Source organism: Apteryx rowi, unplaced genomic scaffold (genome assembly GCF_003343035.1).
Source record: "Apteryx rowi isolate R43461 unplaced genomic scaffold, aptRow1 scaffold_3, whole genome shotgun sequence".
NCBI lineage: Eukaryota > Metazoa > Chordata > Aves > Apterygiformes > Apterygidae > Apteryx > Apteryx rowi.
The window spans coordinates 1491544-1511271 of NW_020449418.1; the positions used below are offsets into that span (position 1 = coordinate 1491544).

The 19728-nt window shown below is 48.6% G+C and overlaps 1 protein-coding gene across 2 annotated transcripts in view; it reads left to right on the plus strand.

Annotated features, from left to right (window-relative positions):
• AFAP1L2 (actin filament associated protein 1 like 2) overlaps nt 1-14020 on the plus strand; it is a 36028-nt gene extending 22008 nt beyond the window's left edge. For both annotated transcript variants that reach the window (XM_026069880.1, XM_026069881.1), the window contains 11 exons: nt 966-1050; nt 2461-2565; nt 3217-3428; nt 5207-5352; nt 6026-6137; nt 7028-7267; nt 7366-7558; nt 8020-8187; nt 9026-9207; nt 9875-10003; nt 11113-14020. In XM_026069880.1, coding sequence (XP_025925665.1) covers nt 966-1050; nt 2461-2565; nt 3217-3428; nt 5207-5352; nt 6026-6137; nt 7028-7267; nt 7366-7558; nt 8020-8187; nt 9026-9207; nt 9875-10003; nt 11113-11139 — 1599 coding nt within the window. In that variant the 3' untranslated portion in view covers nt 11140-14020. The remainder of the gene's footprint in view (nt 1-965; nt 1051-2460; nt 2566-3216; nt 3429-5206; nt 5353-6025; nt 6138-7027; nt 7268-7365; nt 7559-8019; nt 8188-9025; nt 9208-9874; nt 10004-11112) is intronic.
• Nucleotides 14021-19728: the final 5708 nt, after the last annotated feature.

The following is a 19728-nucleotide window of genomic DNA, read 5'->3' on the forward strand; positions in this document are numbered from 1 at the left end:
CATTTTTTCCCCCAAAACTGACTCAGCACTTGGACTCTCCACTGTACAGAGAGCAGCTGTTATCTCATCCAACAGGAGAGTTGTGCTGACCAAGAGTTTTCTGAAAGGAAAATAAACCCTTGGATGCAAGGGCTTGAGTGAGTCTCTAATCCAGGTTAAGCCGATACTCCCCTGGGGGCAGTTTACTGCGAAACAGTCAGAGGAGAAAGAAATCTTCGTAAGTCTCTGGTGGACACCTGACGTAGGACTGCTCAGGCACCTGGCCATTCCTCTGCTTCTCCCCATACCCTGATATGAGGACTTGCAAATGCCCCAAAACAGGCTGCAGGGCAGCTCAGGACACGCAGACTTAGAGTGGGCACCAGCAGCATGACTGCAGCACCTCAGAGGCGAGCACAACCAGGGCGCTTGGCATGCCGGACTCTGCCCGTGCCAGGCATCCTGGCCTGCGCTGCACAGACACCCACGCCTGCGCTCAGAAGCAGTGGGCAGGGGCGCAGCATGAGTGGACAGGAGGAAGCTGCAGCTGGAGGTCTTTGTGAAAGCAACGGAGAAGGTGTGACCCTACAATTTAGGAGGGAGGAAGAGGTGCTAAGAACCACAGGCCTCCAGAGATACAGCTTAGGGGAGATCCTGAGCTGATGTAAGTCAGCAAAGGCTCAGTGATTTCAGTGGAAAGTCACTGATTTCTGCCAGCTGGAGTTCTCTACCTGCTCGTTTGGTATCCGTGTGTACGATGTACTTTGGTGTGCACAGCATTTGTGGCTCTGACGGTCTTTCTGTGATGTGTGCATGTTTGTGATCCCAAATCTGTACCATGTCTGGCTTTACTGGCATCAAGTCCTAAGCCTTGGATTTCCTACCCAAGCACTTCCTGCCAGAAAAGAAATTCCTTGCTGGCACTTGCTGTGTAAGGACGGGTTACATGCATCTCTGCAGAGCTCATGTGTGGTACTTGTTGACAGGTAGAGCTAACCGAGAGATATTCTGCAGCCTCAGAGAGTGGGAGCAGCACAGATGGCCACCCAGAGACGACTGAAGCAAAAGATGGTAAAAAAAACCTCACCCCGGGAAAAAGCTGAAAACCAGGCCATTAACCCTGCATGGAATGAGGGTTTCTGTAGCTTCTCTACAGCTGCCACCTCTCCTCCCTGAACCCCAAACTGACCCGATACAGAGTGAAAACTACATGTGAATTCACTGTCTGAATGTGATTTCATAGCTTTTTCCATGATGAAGTGATAGGTGGAATTTGGGTGTTCTCAGCAGTTACAGAACTAGCATAAGGCTCAAGAAACCTGGCTGCCCTGCCCTACCTCATAGCTCCTGTGCAACTTTGGGCAAGCCACTTCAGGACAGTTTTGGATAGCATAAATGCTATCCAAGTGACTTTCTGCATAGACCTCTATAGAGCAAATTGGAGTACCTATGTAAAATGCTGAGCTGTCTCCAAAAAGAAGAATTAGACCCTCACACCAGGCCGTCTGACTCTGGGTTTTAAGCTCCAATCCCAATCTATAAAATGGGGTGGGTAAGTACATTAAAAGAGGAGGTGCTCTGTTAGAAGGATGATGGGGTCCATCTAAATATCAGAGAGGGAGAGATCTGTGCTAAGGACTCACTGCAGCTTTTCTGGCTCAACAGGTGAACCCAGGCTGCTGAATCCCTCTACATTAGGACTGTGTAATTTTATTATGATAGAGATAAAGAAAATCTGGACTAAAAAAACCAAACTTGAGTTGTTACCAGGATTCCCTGGTTATTACACACCCACATCCATGTTCACACACTGACTGATATTCCTGCCTGGTGCATAAATGCTGAAGAGGCTGTTTGGAAACACTGTAAGCTTTTCCCCTCCCTACACCAAGCCTGTCTTTTAAAAAGGAAAATAATTATTTGAAGACAGTAAATATTTATGGATGATGATTTTTAATTTAATTCTTTCTCATGTAAGAAAGTGAAGGGAGATTAGCACCTGCAGAGCAAGATCTGTGCAGACAGTCTTCCCACAGTCCAACCATGACCAGTGTTTTTTGGCACTAACCCAAGTTTAAAGCAACATAGGCTAAGTGTCTTGCTCTGCCAATGATAAGCTTTATGATTCTGGGCAAATCACTTAGCTGTCTGAGATTAATGGTGCTAAGGACTGTGCCTTCTTGCTCTTCATCTCCCTGTGCCTTGGACTATTACAGCGTGACCCTGAGTTGCAGGTTTGCAACACGGAGAACTTTGCTACAGGGCAGAATGGGAGAGGCTCAGATGCCCTGGGAGTGCAAGCTGTGAAAACACAGAAGATGGTGACTCTAGCATGCGTGTGATGTATGTGCTGCAGTGCTGTTTGGTACATGACCCCAGTGCAGGCAGCTTTGGGGCAGGACATCCAGCTGGGACAGCAGGCTGTGCGTTTGGCTGTGAGTCAGAAGAGCCGTGCCCATGTCTGTTTGTTTGTTTTGTTAGTTAAGAAGAAAGGCACAACTGGCCTAAAACTAAGCAACCTGATGAACCTTGGGAGGAAAAAATCCAGCTCTATGGACAGCCCAGAGAGATCTCTGGAGACTTCAAGTAAGTGACAGCGTGCACCCCATGCAATGACTTGTCTCAGGGCTGGATCTTAATGTGCAGTGAGGGCTGACTATTCATCATCTCACCAACTATATACATGCTCCAAGTTGCCCTGCTAGGGGAGGGATAAAGACTACAGTCCACTCAGTCCCTACCAGTAAATCTATGCAGATTATGGTACCTCTTACACGTTAAGGTTGACTGTATTGCTTACAAGGTAAGAGCTTGCAGGATGACCCAAGGGGAAGGGTGGATAACATCAGACATGTACACAGAGGACACCTGTGCTGCTCTTTCTAGATACCAGCGCAGGATGTAGGATTCGGCAGGGAGAGGATTGTGTGGGTAGACTGGAATTCATCTTCTGGGACAAGCTTTGCCCAATTATCTGCAGCCAGCTTGCTGCTCCAGACCTGACTGGAATTTCAAGGGCCCCATTTTGAACAGATTTTCACCCTTTTCAGCTATTTTTATATGGCCTACGGCATATTTTTGCTTTGTCTCCGTGCTTTTGCTGCCTAACTGACTTTGTGTTCTACACTGATCCCAGAACTGACTTACTAGTCAAATGTCCCAGTACATGAAATGAGTTTGGATTTCCTCTCACAGTGGCATTGAAAATATGACCAAGTGACCTGTGCTTGCTTGCAGGTTACCTGAATGTGCTAGTGAACAGTCAGTGGAAGTCCCGCTGGTGTCAGATAAAAGATGGTCACCTCCATTTCTACCAGGATAAGAACCGAAGTAAACTGGCTCAGCAGCCCCTGAGTTTGGCGGGTTGTGAAATTATCCCAGAGCCAATCCCTGATCATCTCTATTCCTTCCATATCCTGCACAGCGGGGAAGAACGGGTCACTCTGGAGGTAGGGTATATATCTCTCAGCCAGCTCGGCTTTAAATCATCAGCTTGGGTGTCTAAGCAGGCCTAAAACCTCTCACTGCCTGCAGGCTAAATGCTGGTAAGGTCCTGCAGAGAAGCCCTCAATCCAGCAAAACAGAACCTGAAGCACAGGACTTCAGTTCATCTGACTTTGGTCACCTAGAACATGTCTAGCCTACGCTGGTAATCCAGGCTGCCTCTGATGCTGGCATCTCCAGAGGACCATTCAGCCTTCATCTTAGGCACTCATCTTAGGATGGGATGAAGGGTCCTCTGGAGGTGCCCATCTCTCTCCACTGGCTATAGGATAACCTTGGATGATTAAGTTATATGGGACACATTTTAGGTGGTTCGTGTTAAGTGAGAGGAATCCCACTGTAGGGGTTTAAGACTGTGGTTAAGAGAAACAGAGAACTTCTTCCTTTATCTTGTGAAAACAGAGACCCAAAGCCATAGCTCATGGATGCATCCCACTTAAGCCAATCACAGATTTGCCCCTGAAAGTGCAAGTAAATTCATCTCCATCTGTTTCTTTCCTTTGCCTGCATCCCGGACTGTTTATCTCTAATCTTAGTTCTTGCTGACGACAGCGTGATTACAGTAGGAGGTGGACAATGTGAGCAATTTCCTGTATTTTTCTAGTGGGTGGAATATTTACAGCTAAACAACTGACTTCAAGTGACGACCATGGAGTGTGAAGTTGTTTTTGTTTAGCTTGTGAATCAGGTTATGTCTAGGTTCAAGAAATTTCACCTAATTACAGATGTGAAAAGAGATGCTGGGAAAATTTACATTTTGTGAATGGGAGAAACCACATTTTGTTAAGATGTCAGACTCAATGTACAGACTGACTGGCTGGCTGACTTCCCAGGCACTGAAGTTTGTGCTAAATAAAACAAATTGGAAGCTTAAAATACGCTTTCCAGTTTGGGATTCACTTGCCCTGAACTTTATTTTGTGTTTCCTGGTAGAACTCCTAAAATCAAAGCAAAACATGTGGGCATCAGCCCAGTTTTTTCTTGCTTCAGGAAGAAATAATTTGCTACCAGGAAGTACATGTGGCTGTTTGCTAGAGCTAACTTTAAGGCACAATGTTTAACTCTTAATTTTGCATACCCCCAAATGTCAGACTGTTGACTTGCATCTGTGAATTTGGTATTGACCATGTTAAAGGTGGGGGCTCTCTTCAAAGTTCTTCTCTGATCACACTTTAAATTTGCCTTGCCTTCTCCACTGTGCAAATACCCATGGAAGAGTTTTGGGCTCTGGCATAAGGAATTTAACAAGCTCTCTGACGTGCTCAGGTCTCCTTGCAAGTCTGTGTTTGGAAATCACATTACTGCACTCTACTGGTGCAAAATAAAAATGTACTCTTTCCCCTCTAAAGTTGTCTCACCTAACACATCTCCAGCCATGGAGAGAATTTTTTTAATTGTGTAGGCAACTGAGTCCTTTCACCATTGAAAGGAAAAGACAGTTTGACTACAAGTTTCAGCAAGGACTTAAGTGAAGAAATGCATTTAGAGATCTTCCAGATTTGCAAATCAGTCCCACACATGGAGCAGAACTTTCTTTCTTTCTTTCCTTCTTTTTTTAACTTGCTCTTAGGCTTGATTTAAAAATCCTGCAGTTCACCTTTCTCCTTGCAGGTCAAGAGGACTGTCAGCTTACTTTCCTACATCAGGCTTAGTAAGCGTTAGCCTTGCTAGTCCAGGAAAACTGCCATTGCAACCTGTAATGATCTGTCTGGTCACCTTGTAGGCCAAGTCCTCGGAGGAAATGGGCCATTGGCTGGGCCTTCTCTTATCGGAGTCAGGTTCAAAAACAGACCCAGAAGAATTTACCTATGATTATGTGGATGCTGATAGGGTTTCCTGCATTGTAAGCGCTGCGAAGAATTCCTTCTTGTAAGTCACAGTGGTAACATGTTGGTCCCTGCGCGGGTGCCAGCAGCTGGAGGAAGGGGAAACAAGCTAGAGGGAGGAGGAGGGTGTCCCTCCATTTGCCAGAAGCTGGCTGCAGAGGAGATTATGTAGCTCATTTCAAAGCTGCAGTTTGGTTGCTTTGAAGGCTCAGTGCCGGATCGGAGAGCACTTGTTGTCCAAGGGTAACACGCCTAACCTGAGCCGTAGCTGCCACAGGGCTTGGGACACGTGCCAAAGCTGCTTTTGTGAGGGCCCAGTTGATGGAGCCAGGCTGCTAGCTGGGGGTGCAGTGCTGCAGGCATGCAGCCACACTGCTGGCAGAGCTGCTGTGCCACTGCAGCAAGCTAATCACCTTTGTGCAGTGCTGTACTGAAGGGCTGGGCAGGAAAGGAAAGAGCTATGGGGAAATACAGTTCCCTTCCCATGGATGCTGCTTAATGCAAAATGGGAGCAGTGATCACATTGCTGCACAGCTCTTCCTTCTCTCCTGCATTTGACCATGTGGCCCTGTCCAGACCTCAGGACCGCTGTGCACAGATGCCTAACAGACTGATGTGCCAGTGGAGAGCCCCAAATTCAGCACAGCAGGTGGCCTACCATGGCCATGCAGCAAGACTGATCACTCCTGATAGGATGTCCTGATGATTGTTCACAGCTTAATGCAGAGGAAGTACTCTGAGCCCAACACCTATATCGACAACCTGCCAAAAGGGAGGATTCAGCAGGAGGAACTCTATGATGATGTGGATCTGCCAGATGTGCCTGTGGTAAGGTCTCATGGCTGCAGCACCCAGCATGCTTGCAGAGATGCTTGTGGCCTGCAGGTAGTCACTCTATTGCAGTGAACTCTGCAGAGACTGAGTTTTGCTAGCAGTGCAAAAGAAAAATTCAGTGGTCAGGGTCAGAGGTGGCTTGAATCAGGGAGGCATGTGTGAGTCACAGGCAGACATCTCTTGGCTGGGGAGAATCTTGCTCCAGCAGTGAAGGGAGAGGTTTCTCCAAAGGCACAAACAGCTGGAGGTAAAGGGAATTCCCAGCCTGTGGGGAAAATCCAGGCTTTTGCAACAGGGCAGAGGTAGGTGCTGATGAGGAATTGCTATGGAAGGCAAGAGAGTTTTCCAGGGGGGCTCTGGAGGAATCCTTAATAAGTGAGTTGAGATGAAATTTCACAGTCAAAGTCTGCAAACAGCAAAAGCTGGTGGGAAGGTAGAGAAGGATGAAGACAGAGCTGCCAGAGTGGGTGACATCGATTGTTGGTGATAGTGGGTTGTTCAGAGGCCATTCTAACAAAACTCCTCCTGATGCATGGTCCCATGTGTAAGGACAAGAAAGGCAGGCTATGGGCAGAGGGGACTACCCTGGGGAAATGCAAAGGATCTGGCAGGGGGCTTCTAGAGGTACAATAGCATGAGACCCTAGTGAGATGCTGGTGCAACCTTTGGAAAGATCTACTGAAGGAGAGCAGCAGACTTTCCTTCTGTACACTGAAAATTCCTGTAAGGAATGACTTAGAGAATGGGGTTCTTGTTCCTTGATCACTTAAGAGTTTATGGAAAATATCTTGGATTACCTGAGACAATACTGTTCTCAAGTGAGACTTGGCCTGTACTTCTGGATGCAGCAGGCCCCTTTTCAGCTAAACATTCTCCTTTTGCAGGAAGAAGTACCCAAGTCTGAAAACAAATTTGAAGGGGACCATGACAGAGTGTACCTGGATCTCACCCCAGTGAAATCATTCCTACACTGTGCTGGCAAGCAGTCGTGCCAGCCTTCACCTCTAAGCTCTCCATCTTTAGAACGGGCTGACAACAAGGGCTTAGCAGATACTGTAACGGAAACAGCCGTTGTGGCTAAGGAAGCTGAACCCTCTAGAAAGACAATGGAAATCTCAGAGCAGGTACTGTTCTGAATTGTGGTCCAGGGCCAGGCTTCATCAACAGGCCAATTCCCCTGCCACATCATGCCATCTCATTTCCCCTTCTATTCTTCCCCCAGAAATACCCAGAGAAGCCGGAGCCTGAAGAGTTGCCACCAAGGACACCCACCATCAAAATCCAGACCCAGCAGCAGAAGATTGCCTTTCCGCAGACAGGCCCTGAGATCACGGCCTGCACCACAGTGGTGGGCAGCCCGCAGCTGATGCCCGCACACAGGGACAGGCTGGAGCGGCCCAAGCTGGCACTGCCCAGTGAGTTCATGGGGATCCCACCATGTGTCAGGCCAGAGGGAGCACGACCTCCCCGGCTACAGGCTTGAACATGCTTAGTGGGAGCTCTCTGTGGCTGGTGGGGGTTCCTCTGCCGATGTGTAATGGCAGGAGCTGGGAGGTGGCTGCTGCAGGGCACTTTGGTCACCCATTTTAGCCCAGGTCAGTGCTTTGCCCTCCAAAGTGAGCAAAGTGGTGACTTCAGCTGCAGCTGAGATGTGCCAAAGCATGGTGAGGAGCTGGAGCTGATGTGAGCTTTGCCCTTGGAGTTTGGTCTGTGTTTGCACTACACTAGCTTTGCTGTGGTAAAGCTAAAGTAGCCTGATGAGTTTTCTGGTTCATTATTTTCCTGAGTCTCATTAGTTTTGGTTCCAAGCATCTGAAAACATTTTCCCCTCGGATTGTGCAATGGCTAAGCTTGTTTTTGTGGATTCTGTTTGCAGCGGCAGCAGTGGAAACCAAGCTAGGCAAGAACAGGACAGAGGCTGAGGTGAAGCGATTTACAGAGGAGAAGGAGCGGCTGGAGAAAGAGAAGGATGAAATCCGGACTCAGCTCACCCAGCTGCGGAAGGAGAAGCGGGAGCTGAAGGAAATGTTAGCTGGTTGCACAGGTAGAGCTGGGCAAAAGGCGAAGTGTTGAAATGAGCCAAGGTGGGACTAACGGGAATGGTGGATGATAGCTTTTTCAGGAGGGAGGGTGATGAACTTAGCCAACCTGGGAATAGAAAGGTGCTTTGCAGCTCTGACACTACATGCAGGACCACAGGCACATTAACACTGGCCAAGCTGCCAGAGAAATCAATGCTGAAACAGGTTTGAACTGGACCCAGAGCCACCCTGAGCCTCAGTTCCTGTTCCACAAAATGGGAGGGACAGGCTTACCCTGTGCCCTTTCTGCTGACATAGCGTGGCTTGCCTATGCACCATGGCAGTCTGGGCAGACGTGGTGCTCTGAGCCAAAACACGTAACCCAGACTGCGTTAGAGCTTGCTCTGTCCTGGGCATTGCTAATGTGCTTTGGCCTCTTGCTATGGCTTCTAGTGAGGTGGAAATAGCCCAATTGCTTTGGCCTCTTGCTGTGGCTTCTAGTGAGGTGGAAATAGCCCAATATTATGTGTCAGTGTTACATATACTCAAGGTTCAGACGTTTGTATCACACACGTATCATTTCTGGCACAGTCCCTCTTGGGACAAGCTATAAGATAAACCTATGTGATAGTAATATATACTGTTTTTCTTGCTCCCTCCTCCCCCTCACAAGCTCCCCCAAGTCTTCTCTTCCCCCCACGGCTGCCCCAGTGCCTCGCACTGCTGTCTACTGAGGAGCTGCTGTGCAGAGCTCCCACCTCTGCCTCGGTGCTTGCCGCTGGCACCTCAGCCGGACACCCGGGAACCTGCCCAGTAGTGGCTCAGCAGGAGCAAGGTACTGAGTTATTCCTGCCTTTGCAGATAAGAGCCTCGAGCAAAGGCTGAAGGAGGTAGAAGAAGAGTGCAAGAAGAAGGAGAGCAGGAGGGTCGATCTGGAGCTGAGCCTGGTGGAAGTGAAGGAGAATCTGAAGAAAGCAGAGTCTGGCCCTGTGACACTGGGCACCACTGTGGACACCACGCACCTGGAGAATGCAGCCCCTAAGGTCTGTGGAGGACATTCCACTGGGAGCCAGCCTGCCCCAGGCAGCTGGCCTTCACAGCAGCTTCTGTGCAGAGCCAGGGGTTTGCACCTCACCTGCAGAGCCCACTACCCCAGGAACTGTAGAAACAAGATAAACAGCCACAATATGGGAGCTGAAAGGTGGCTGGACTCAGGAGATCCAGCTGTATCTCTGTGGGACCTTGAGCAATACGCTCAAGGGTCATGCAGTTCTGGGCCCAGCTCCTACTGGGCTTAGCTGACCAAAGGGGTAGTTTTCTCGGGGAGATTTAGGCACCTAAATTCCTTTCTGAGGATTTGGTTCCTGTAAAACAGAAATGCAAGCCTTTCTCTTACAGAACAGGCAGGAAGTATGGCTATATCTAAGACTGAAAGGCCTTCTGAAACACTAAAATAATGTGGGAAAGATGACAAACTGCAGCTCACCTCTTTGTGAAGCCCTTCTCTGTACTTCAGCTTAAGTTCCTCAACATGCAAATACACTATAAATGTTACATCACGGTGTTGTTTCACATTTGCATTTCACTGAAAAATGCCTCTCAGTACAAGTGGGCTGTGGCTATAACTGTTGAGCTATTTTCTAGGAAATGGTGATGAAAGGCAGCGATCTTTGTAGTCTGAACTCATCACAATTTTTATTTTTATTGTAGATTCAGGTGAAAACCACCAGTCCGGCAAATAGCGCGGAGAGCTCACCAGTCAATTCAGCAACAGCTTTAAAAAACAGGCCTTTATCTGTCATGGTAACAGGAAAGGGGACAGTTCTACAGAAAGCTAAGGTAATGCACCATTTCATACAGGATAAAAATCAGTCTTGGCTGGCTGCTTCTTTTCTGTCATGTAAGGCCATGGCGCTGCAGGCTGGCAAGGTCTCGTGTCTTCTCTCAGTCTGGGAAGGAGCCAAGACTGAGTACCAGTCTTTACTGCTGGTCCCGTAGCTCAAAGCAGGTCAGCCTTGTTTTCCTTCGGTAGGTCTTTTCACCTGGGCTTGACCTGGCTGCAATTTAAATTAAGAACTGTAAATGTTCTCCTATAACTGGAGCTGAGCCATGCTGACTGTGTTGAAAGCAGCCGGAGTAAACTAGAGGTTTAATTTCACTGAAACAGTGGTGAAATACTTTTCAGGTTTAATCGCGAGGAAGCTTGGCCCAGTGGCAGCCACAGCAGGGATGATCTTATTCAGCTGGGAAAATAACTCAGCCTTTCTCAGCCTTTGTTTCTGTTCCTGCCAGCGTAAGCCCCAACTACGTAGCAGCCTTAGTCCCTTGAGGAAGCAGCAGCACTGTAACGGGGGTTTTATTCACTATAGCTTTCACTTCTGAAAATAAGATATCTCAGTACACTCTGTTTTCAGAGGCTGGCTGTGGATAACTTTCCATCAGGCAGTCTCCTCCTGAGTACCCCAGAAGTGCGTGAATAGTTTGTGCCTCTCAGTGCCTGAGAGGTGTGCAGAAGACTGCTTCCACTCAGCCTGTAAAATGCCTGGCCTGCTTTAGGGCTCCTTCTCTTCCCCAAGAGACAGCAGCTCAGCGCAGGCAGAAAGAACAAATCATCCTTCGCTGCTTCGTACTTGATTCTCCTTATTATGATCAGGCTTTGTAAACCTCTCCTTCAAACGTCCCACACGAACCGCCAGCCCACCTCATGGCTTCTGCCTGCTTGCCTGGTCCTTCATTGGCAGTGCCCCTGCTGTCTGGAGTATAAGCTCTATGATGAAGGTATTGCTTATGACAGGGGGAGATCCCTCACCCACCCTGCCCTGAACACTGGCTTGGGGAGTCCAAAAACACTCCAGGTGGCAGATGTCATTAACTGATCTGATGCACATTAAAGCTACTGCTACTTGACAGACTTGCCTTTTGACTAATTGATCTTTGGTCTTTTGCAGGAATGGGAGAAAAAAGGAGCTAGTTAGAACTACATTTTTCAATGATGGACTAAAGACTGGAATTGCCCATGCATGGACAAGAGAATTCAATCATCTGGAGATAGAGGTTGGATGTGAAACACAATCGCACACCTAGCACCTCCTCCACGTCATGTCAACTGCTCAGATGCAATAGTGGAGCTAACAGCTGCCGATACAAATGATCAATCAAGTGATCCTGCTCTTCCCACACAAGTCCCATCATGTAGCTAAAAGAATAACAACCAGTGGCAATCCTTGCATCAAATTTCTAACCCAGTTGATGTAAACAAGAATGTTATTGTACATAGGGATGTTTTGTGTATTTCTACTCTGAAGATTTATCAATGAGTTAAGGTTTCTATATTAGTGACAGTAGTGGATTCAGAACAGGCCTCTGCTATTCTTTATACCCCAGTGGTTTTCAGTCTGTCATAGTAAATTACAGTCAAGTAAAGTCTCACCTGTCTTGCTGCCTGTCATCATACAGCTGCAGATGATCCAGCCTTCAATCAAGGGCAGGAAGGAGAAACCCAGACTGGAGCGATGGTTGAAACACAAATGAGAAGCACACAGCAACGTGTCCAGTGGGGGAGACTCCTCTCAGTTAACAGTGGGGAACTATACATACAGATGAAGCAGATATTTTTAATCAGTGACCAGATGCTTCATACCATGTGCTTATTCCTACAAGGCTACCAGCCTGCTGCAGGGTTTGATTTGCCAGAATATCAAGGAAGATCCCTGCTCACTTTTTAACTTTGTAAGATGTGTTACAGTCTGCTGGCACTAAGAGCTCTGGACAAAGGAAGATCTCCCAAACAGATGCAGTTAATTTTCTTGAAGATACTGAGCTACTTCACCTGAGGAACTTACTCTGAAAATTGCATATGAAGGCTTGTTAATAAATTGTCAGTGGCTTAGGCCTGACCACCTTTCAGATGAGGAAGCTGCATCCTGATGCACTCTTCCGGGCTAACTAATTCTTTCCAAGAAGAGGGGGGAAAAAAAAGCTGTCCTCAGGCTCTTCCCCAGGCTGTGAACACGGCTTTGCTGATGCTGACCTCTGCTGCCCCACAGAGCCACAGCAGGCCAGGCTGACCTAGCCACAGCTGTGGCCTCTCTCATGGACTCATCCCCAGCCTGGCATGGCACTCTCTTGTGCACACTAGCCTGCTGAACCATGGGCCACGGCCTTTGGCCCATGGCTGAAGGTGCTCTGTGCACCTGGAGGCCTCAAGGATCCCAGTGTGACTTCTTGTTGTCACAGGCAACATCAGGAGGGCTCATGGCCCTATACAGTCTGCTGAATGTGTCTGACGTGAAAGGGGCCCTTTGGAAGCAGCAGTCTGGCCAAGGGCTGGGCTCAGATGGGTGCAGGACCTGCTCTCCCCAGGGACTGGCTGGAGAGTTTGCACTGCCACATCTCTGTCTGGGCCACAGGCAACCTTGGTGCTGTGGTAACGCTGGTTCAGCCACAGTTGTGATGAAGTCCTGGAGGGTTGTCACCCTTATATCCAAATCATTAAATGAAATACAGCCTTTGAGCCAAACACTGTGGCTTGCAAAGCCCAGGCCTCTGCTCCCTGGCCAAGCTTTCTAATGATGAATGTTGGAAATCTGGGCCTCCTGAACTTAGAGACAGTGAAATAGGAAGGAGTGGGTCAGAAATCCATGCACCTGCTTCCCTTTCCTCCCTGGGACTTGCTGTCACATCTGATGGCCTCTGATGTTTCCTCAGACCTGGAGTCCAGGCTCAGTAACTGAGTTGATCATGGGGGACTGCAGCTGGTTTCTGGCCCTGCAGAGGCTAAAGCAGCAAAGGTAACCTGACTGGGATACATGAATTTTTGCGGGGACCCTGTGGATACACCGATGAGCAGTACCTAAAGCCAGGATAAGAACAGAGAGGGAAAATGCTATAGCTTCCTAACCCAGATTGCTCCTCCCAGGACACTTCCCCACCTGTAAACACATGGCAGTCAGTTCTGCTCAGCAAAGGGAAAGGCTCTGCTAGACCCATTTGATCTGTATATTTTTTAAGTGCTTTAAAACCTTTGAAAGGTCTGAGGCACAAGTCATGTCTGAAGGGATGGTCCCTCTTCTGAAGGACAGGAGGTAGGTACAAAAGCCTGATTTCTGGGGCAGTGCAGGCCTGTGCCTCCAGGAACCACCACAGCGGTGGCTCTGGGGGGAGTGAGGGTGTTCTGCAGAGAGGCTCTGGGCTCATGTGACACTGCTGTAGAGCCTGCATGCAGCCAGCACTTGGTCAGAGTACCCCAGAGGCAAGAAAGGTGACCTCCCTCCTGTTTTGAAAGTCTCTGCTGAGTAACCTTCTAATCCCAAGTGTCAAAAGGAGGTCATAGGCCCCAGCTGTCAAGCCTGTCCCTATGTAAGGTTTGCACAAGGGAAAAGCTCTTGCGCAAAACCACTGAAACTTCTGGCTCAGGACCCAGGGAACTCTACTCTCTGAACCACAAGCCACAGACACCATGAAGCTTTTGTTTCGACACATCATGAGCTGGCAGGAGAGCCTCTCTGTACCCTAAATATATCCTTAGTACCATACCCTCACCATACAACCCCTGGCACCTGTCCTCTGGCAGTGGTTGTCCAGACATTTCACAGTGGTATGTAGGCAGTGATGGAAGAGAGCTGCTCTGCTTTCCACTCTACAGCCTGCTCAACATCAATGGTCCTGCTGGGATATCACCATCAGGSAATAGTAAACCCAGACAAGTCCTGAACAACACGCTTACCCAAGACAAGAAATGTTAAACAATGTCTCTGTGTCCCCATTGTTTTCCTAACTCAAGGCATTTCCTTTGTTGTAACTGTGACCTATAAAGTGGCTCTTTAGAGGGTTTTATAGTAAAAGGTTGAGTATATTATGTTACCAGTGTATTTTATTTGTAATGTGGCTTATCCTTGCTTTACTTTTCAGTAGGTTTCAAGCACATCAAAACCCAATAATGTTACTTCAGTGGTCCTTAGCTATGGATTCAACAACTGCAATGGACTGTATTTTAAATGCTTTAGTCTGCTGTAAAATGAGTGCAACACCAACCAAAAACTTTTGGGCCAGATAACCTACTGAAAATAGCAATAACCGCAGTAGTTTGCATGAATACACGTGTAACATGCTCTTGCTCACATCTCAGTAGACAGCCCTCTTACACAAAACCAGCAGACAAGGAAAATGCATCTACTGCTCACTCTGTCTACTAGATAGCAACTTTATGCTATGTTTAGTGCTTGCTGCAATTGCTGAAGGGAAAGTCAGGAAGAGGTTTAGCTGGAAAGGAAGGAAAAGTGTTAGTAAAGAAAGTTGCTAAGGCCAGTCTTTACAGAACAGGCACCAAAACATATGCATATATGCATTTGTGAGATATCTTTTGGTGGCTACACCACTACTAACTCCACTCCCTGGGAAAGCTCAGTAAAGCATAGCAGCTACAGCACAAAGTCCTAGGGAAGGTTTGGCTCTCCTTCCTTTCTTAACCTATCCATTAACAACAAAATGACCTCTGAGCCCAGAAATCCCAAAAGAGTGACTAGACCCGGGATTGCTGTGTGTGTGTGAGAGTGTGAGAGTTGAAGGGGCAGCAGCAGTTGCATTTGTCCTTCCACAGCAATTCTTATCATTGCCTATGCCTGTTTTTCAATGCCTTGGTAACTGTTTCAGCTGTGCCCAGCACAAACCTGCCTTTCAGAGCCCTGTAATGACTGCAACTGCCAAGAACCTAGAGCCAGGACCAAACTTAGGGGCTGGCTCACCTCAGCACTCCAGTTCTTGAGCAGCCCTACAACAGCTGCTGGGGTAGTCCACCTTCCTACTTCGTACATCAAAGTGGGCACTTTGATCTTTAAATAATACCTAATTAAAGTGCCAGATTAAAAAGAAAAATAAGAAAGGAAAAAAAAAAAAAAAAGGATCTGTCTCTTTAGCTGTTTTAAGGTGACTAGGCAAGGGTGACCAAAACATCTTTACACACGCACACACATACGGGACACAAAAAATATTAATGTACCTGTACTGTAGAGAATAAGCTCTGCAGGCATTTTGCAAGGTGAAGAAGCCAGCTGGCTTTAAGGTGCGTGTCAGCAGACTTGGCACCAGCGCCAGCGCCAGCTCTTGGCTGCCCCAGGAGTCTGCTGCAGCAGCTCGCCCCACGCCGAACAAGTTTACTAGGCACAAAAGGGCAACATTTTGCTTGCTTCACCTAAGAAACTCGAGAGCAGAGAGAGAGGTTAAAAACTAAAGCAGGTGAAATTTATGGCACTCACATGAATCCCAGTTTCTTAACTGAGACCCAGGCGCTCCCCTGAGGTCAGCACATGGCACAGGACCAGCCGATGGCTCATCCAGTGCTCCTACAGTGAGAGCAAGTCACAAGTCCATTAGTTACAGAGACCAAACAGCTAATACTGACCTGTGCAAGCCTGGCACACCCCCACATCCTCGCTGCCTCAGCTTTGCCCGCTGCCAGCCTGGATTAGCGCTGCCTCTGCAGGAACCCCCCCGCACACACACACATACTTCTCCATAGCTGTAGCAGGCACAAACATTGCCCCAGCCTTTAGGGAATGAGCACCAATCTGACATGGGCTCGTTAAATATTTTTGATTGAATACAGAGCATGAGCTTAATAAAGGCGCACCTTGGTGCCTTAAGCCACTTATTCTTTCTTAATTAAAATTTGCAGGTGAAAGAACCTAGAAATTAGCCAGGATTGTCTACTCAATTTTTTTATAAAGAAAACAGGAACCTGCCACTGAGTGGGGCAGACACACATCATATGCAGAAGCTCAAAGACTTTTAGTCTGAATTTTAAACAAGAAATACTATTCCCCTGGCCTGTTCTCTCCTGGGGAAGAAGAGGAACCCCTGGTCGCACACGTAATTTCCTTCGTGCTAAAAGCAGTCGTTCCTCACAGCTCCTTAGTGTCCTGTTTTAGGGAGTCCCTGACACAATATGTAATTTACAGCAGTGCCATCAGTGGGGCCTCCTGTCCCTTTCCCTGCACTGCGACCGTCTGGTTTCTCCTTTTCTACTGCAGGTCGCTTCGAATGTCCGCCGCGTGCCGGGGCTGGGCACTGCCGGCTGCAGGCAGGAGCTGCCCTTCGCCCTGCCCTTGCTGGGCACGGCAGCCACCAGCGGCCTCTGCGCAGGCCGGCGGCGCGAGGGCGCATGCGGGGGCAGGCTGCCGCCCCGCTGCTGCCGCCCCCGTGCACACACGCTCGCAAAGGCTCTGCCTCATCCRGGCCACGGCGCACGTGCGTGCGAGGCCGCTGACACCCAGGACAGCTGAGGGCTGGGTAACGCAAAACCAAAGGTGGTTTTTGTTACTACCCCAGGCTGCAAGCAGTGGGAATCGTCAGCAGCCTTGCAGGCCGATGAGGGAGCTTGCTCCGGAGAGAGCGAGGGACGGAAGTGACAGTCCTTTTGCCAGCCCGCCTGTGTGAGCTATCATTGCCGGGGAGTAAGGATCCGAGTGGGACTGGCGACCAAAGCGTGCCGGGAACCCCAGCCACCTGCCCTGCCCTGCCCGCAYGGCTCCTGGGCAGACAGCAACGGCCAGGCCCGCCGGGATCCCACGGGATCACGAGCACCACGCCAGCCTGCCTGGGCCTTTCCTTGTGCGCTCACCATCCACCTTGCAAGAGCTCCTCTAGCATTTCTGCTGCCTCGAGGGCCTGGCACACATGGGACTCGGCTGCCACAGGGTCTCACTGAAGCCAGGGGTCAAATTATGCTTTCAGTCACACCAGTCCTGCCCAGACAAAAAAGACCTATGAATTGAGGCAATGCAGCCTGCCTTGTTGCGAGGCAGTTAGGTAGCAGGCCACTACCTGAGCACAAGTTTTCTTTGTGCCCTAGCAACTGCTCAGTAATGTCCATCTTGCCTGTGGGCTTGGCAGGTCTCCTTCAGACCAATGCTGTGCCATAGCATATGCCCCCCCCACCCCCCCACCCTTGTTACCAGGTTGGCTTTTCCTGCCTCCTCCCACTGCCCTGACGCCTTCTTACCTTACAAAGAAGAGCTTGACCTTGTAGAAAAGGAGAGCTGCTAGGGTGATGCTGTTGATTTTTGTTCTCCTTTGGCAAAACTCCAAGGGAAGGGAAGGCTGAGGGTGCAGAATTAAGCATTGAAACATGAGGAACAGAAATCACCTGAGATCCAGCTGGGTTTTTCCCAAGGCACACGCGTTATTGTGTATCACTGCCTGCATGCTTCCCGGACTACTTCTGAGGGCAGGAGGCCGGCTCTGAGCTATCCACAGTGGCCAGAGCAGCTCATCAATGCAGAACACAACATCATAGCATGGCCAGTACCTTGATGGATGCTGGAGGCAACAGCCGAACAAACTCTGTGGCACATGTCTGAGCCACATACAAGGCTTCAACATTCAACTACACTTAAGAGCAATGTCACAGCAGCAGCACATGCAGCTCCCTGACACACAGGGCAGCTTCCCACCAAATTGCCAAGACTTTGCACTGTTCAACTAAAAAGTGCTACAATAGTTAAACTAAAAGGCAGAAGAACTTCAGCATGACCTTTTCCCTGCACTACATGAAAGGCCAGACGTTCTTAAATTAATTCATCCCAAATTGCTCAGACTGGGCCAAAAACAATAAGCAAACTGGAAAGAGGGTCTTGCGATGGGGAGCATGGGTAAGGCTAACCAGAAAGCCCATTCCGAGCCCCACCTTGCTCAGAGATAGGTGCTGCCTGCAGCTGCTGGGCAGGAGCCTCGGGGAGGCAGGGACTCATGGAGGGCAGAGCCAACAGCCCCGCAAGCCTCAGGGCTTCCTTAATGCTTATGGGCACCTTCAGAAACTGATGCAGAGGGCTAGACGTAGCCCAGCCAGCATGAAACTGTCATGCCCAGCACCAGAGTTCATAGTCTGTGGCTCTTCCTTCACACAGAGCAGTTTTTGCCCATCTGCGCTTAAAATATAGCAAAAGATTTTCCCTAGTTTACTGCCCAAACAAGTATTCTTTGTCCCAGTAAAGCCCAAACACTCTAAAAATATTATTAGCTATGTATTAAAATAAAGAGAATGTACAAAGATTACAATTAAACTATGTTTGCCACAAGCTGAAGTGCTCAGCAGCACTCTGCAAACAGTGCAGACAACATATATAAAAAGGAAAAGGCTTTAAACATCTGTATGAGGCTAGGACAGCATGTCAGAGCTCCAGAGCTGTGTGCTGAACAAGGTGAATATGTTTCAGTTTGAGAGGGAAGACTGAACCTGCAGAGGACAAAAATGCTGTGAAGAGTGAACTAATGAAGCCTGTTGGACGAACTATATGAGAGAAACCGCCAGGGAGTTGCAAATCCAGCGACATGACTGGGCAGCAAGGGTAAGAAGTCACAGTCTCTCTGACTCATCACACAACAGAGGATGCACAACGAGAGCAGGAATAGTTTTCAGGGCAGTTTGGCTGGAATTTAGCCAGCTCCAAGGGCAGTTCTACATCATACAATACCAACCACATCTTTGGATTTTAGCTGTGAATCTGATCTGGCCCATTCTCCCTACAAGAGATGACTGACACTTGCAGCAGAAGCAATGCATAGCTACAGCCATGCCTAAGTAAGTAATATTAATGGATTAGTTTCTATTTCTATCCCAACTGTCAGCCCTTCAATTAAGCCTCTGTTTTGCTGTGCCTTAGGCGCCTAAGGACACAGACAATCTACTAAAGTGACAGTGAAAAGAAAGTGGAAATTCTCTTTCCCCCTAGCTTGCTTTCTCCCACACGGTATAAGATAGTGTTACTCTTGTCTCAGTGCCAGCTTCCATCCCCAACAGTGCTTTAGACCTTTGTTCCTTCGACAATGAATCTGAGGAATAATTTGTGTCTCTCTTTGTACATCTAATGTTACCATTCAAACATGGGGCCCGGACATCTGGGTGAAGGGATTTTTCCTCTTCTGGGAACAATAGATGCTATTTTCATGAGCGCTGGCAGTCGCAGTTAATGTCTCTGCCTCGGCTCTGTCCAGAGCTGCTTTGGTCTCCAGAGGTGAGGGATGCCATGGGAAAAGCAGCAGAAAACCACACAACAGTGTGAACCAGGTGGCCCTGGGGGAGCAATTACGTAAGATGAATAGTTTCAGCAAATTGGTCTAGAAATCCAGCAAAGTTGATGCTCTGAAAGATGCAGGCATGAGGCCAAACTGTGTCTTTGGAGACGCATGTGAAGCATCACAGCCCATGAGGCCCAGCTAGCACTGCAGAGACCGCTCCGTGCTGGGAGTGAATCAGCTTCAAACAGTGAGGGGAGGCAGAAGTGCCATTTGACTACTCTGTTCGGGTTCAGATCAGGTCAAGCACCCTATTCAGGTCAAGCTCAGAGCCACAGAAGAGCCCTGAAAGAGGGGAGGCTCAGAAGGATCAGAAAGGACCACTAAAAATTATATCTTTCATTAAAAAGACCCCAGACCCAGTTCCCAAGCACCTGTGCCTCATACAGCGGGACTGGGGGTACGTGAGGAGCTGGGGGGACGGCTGCCCTACTCCTCTTTATCTAGCAAGGATGTATTAAGCTGTAGCATTAAAAAATATTGGCCAGATGATA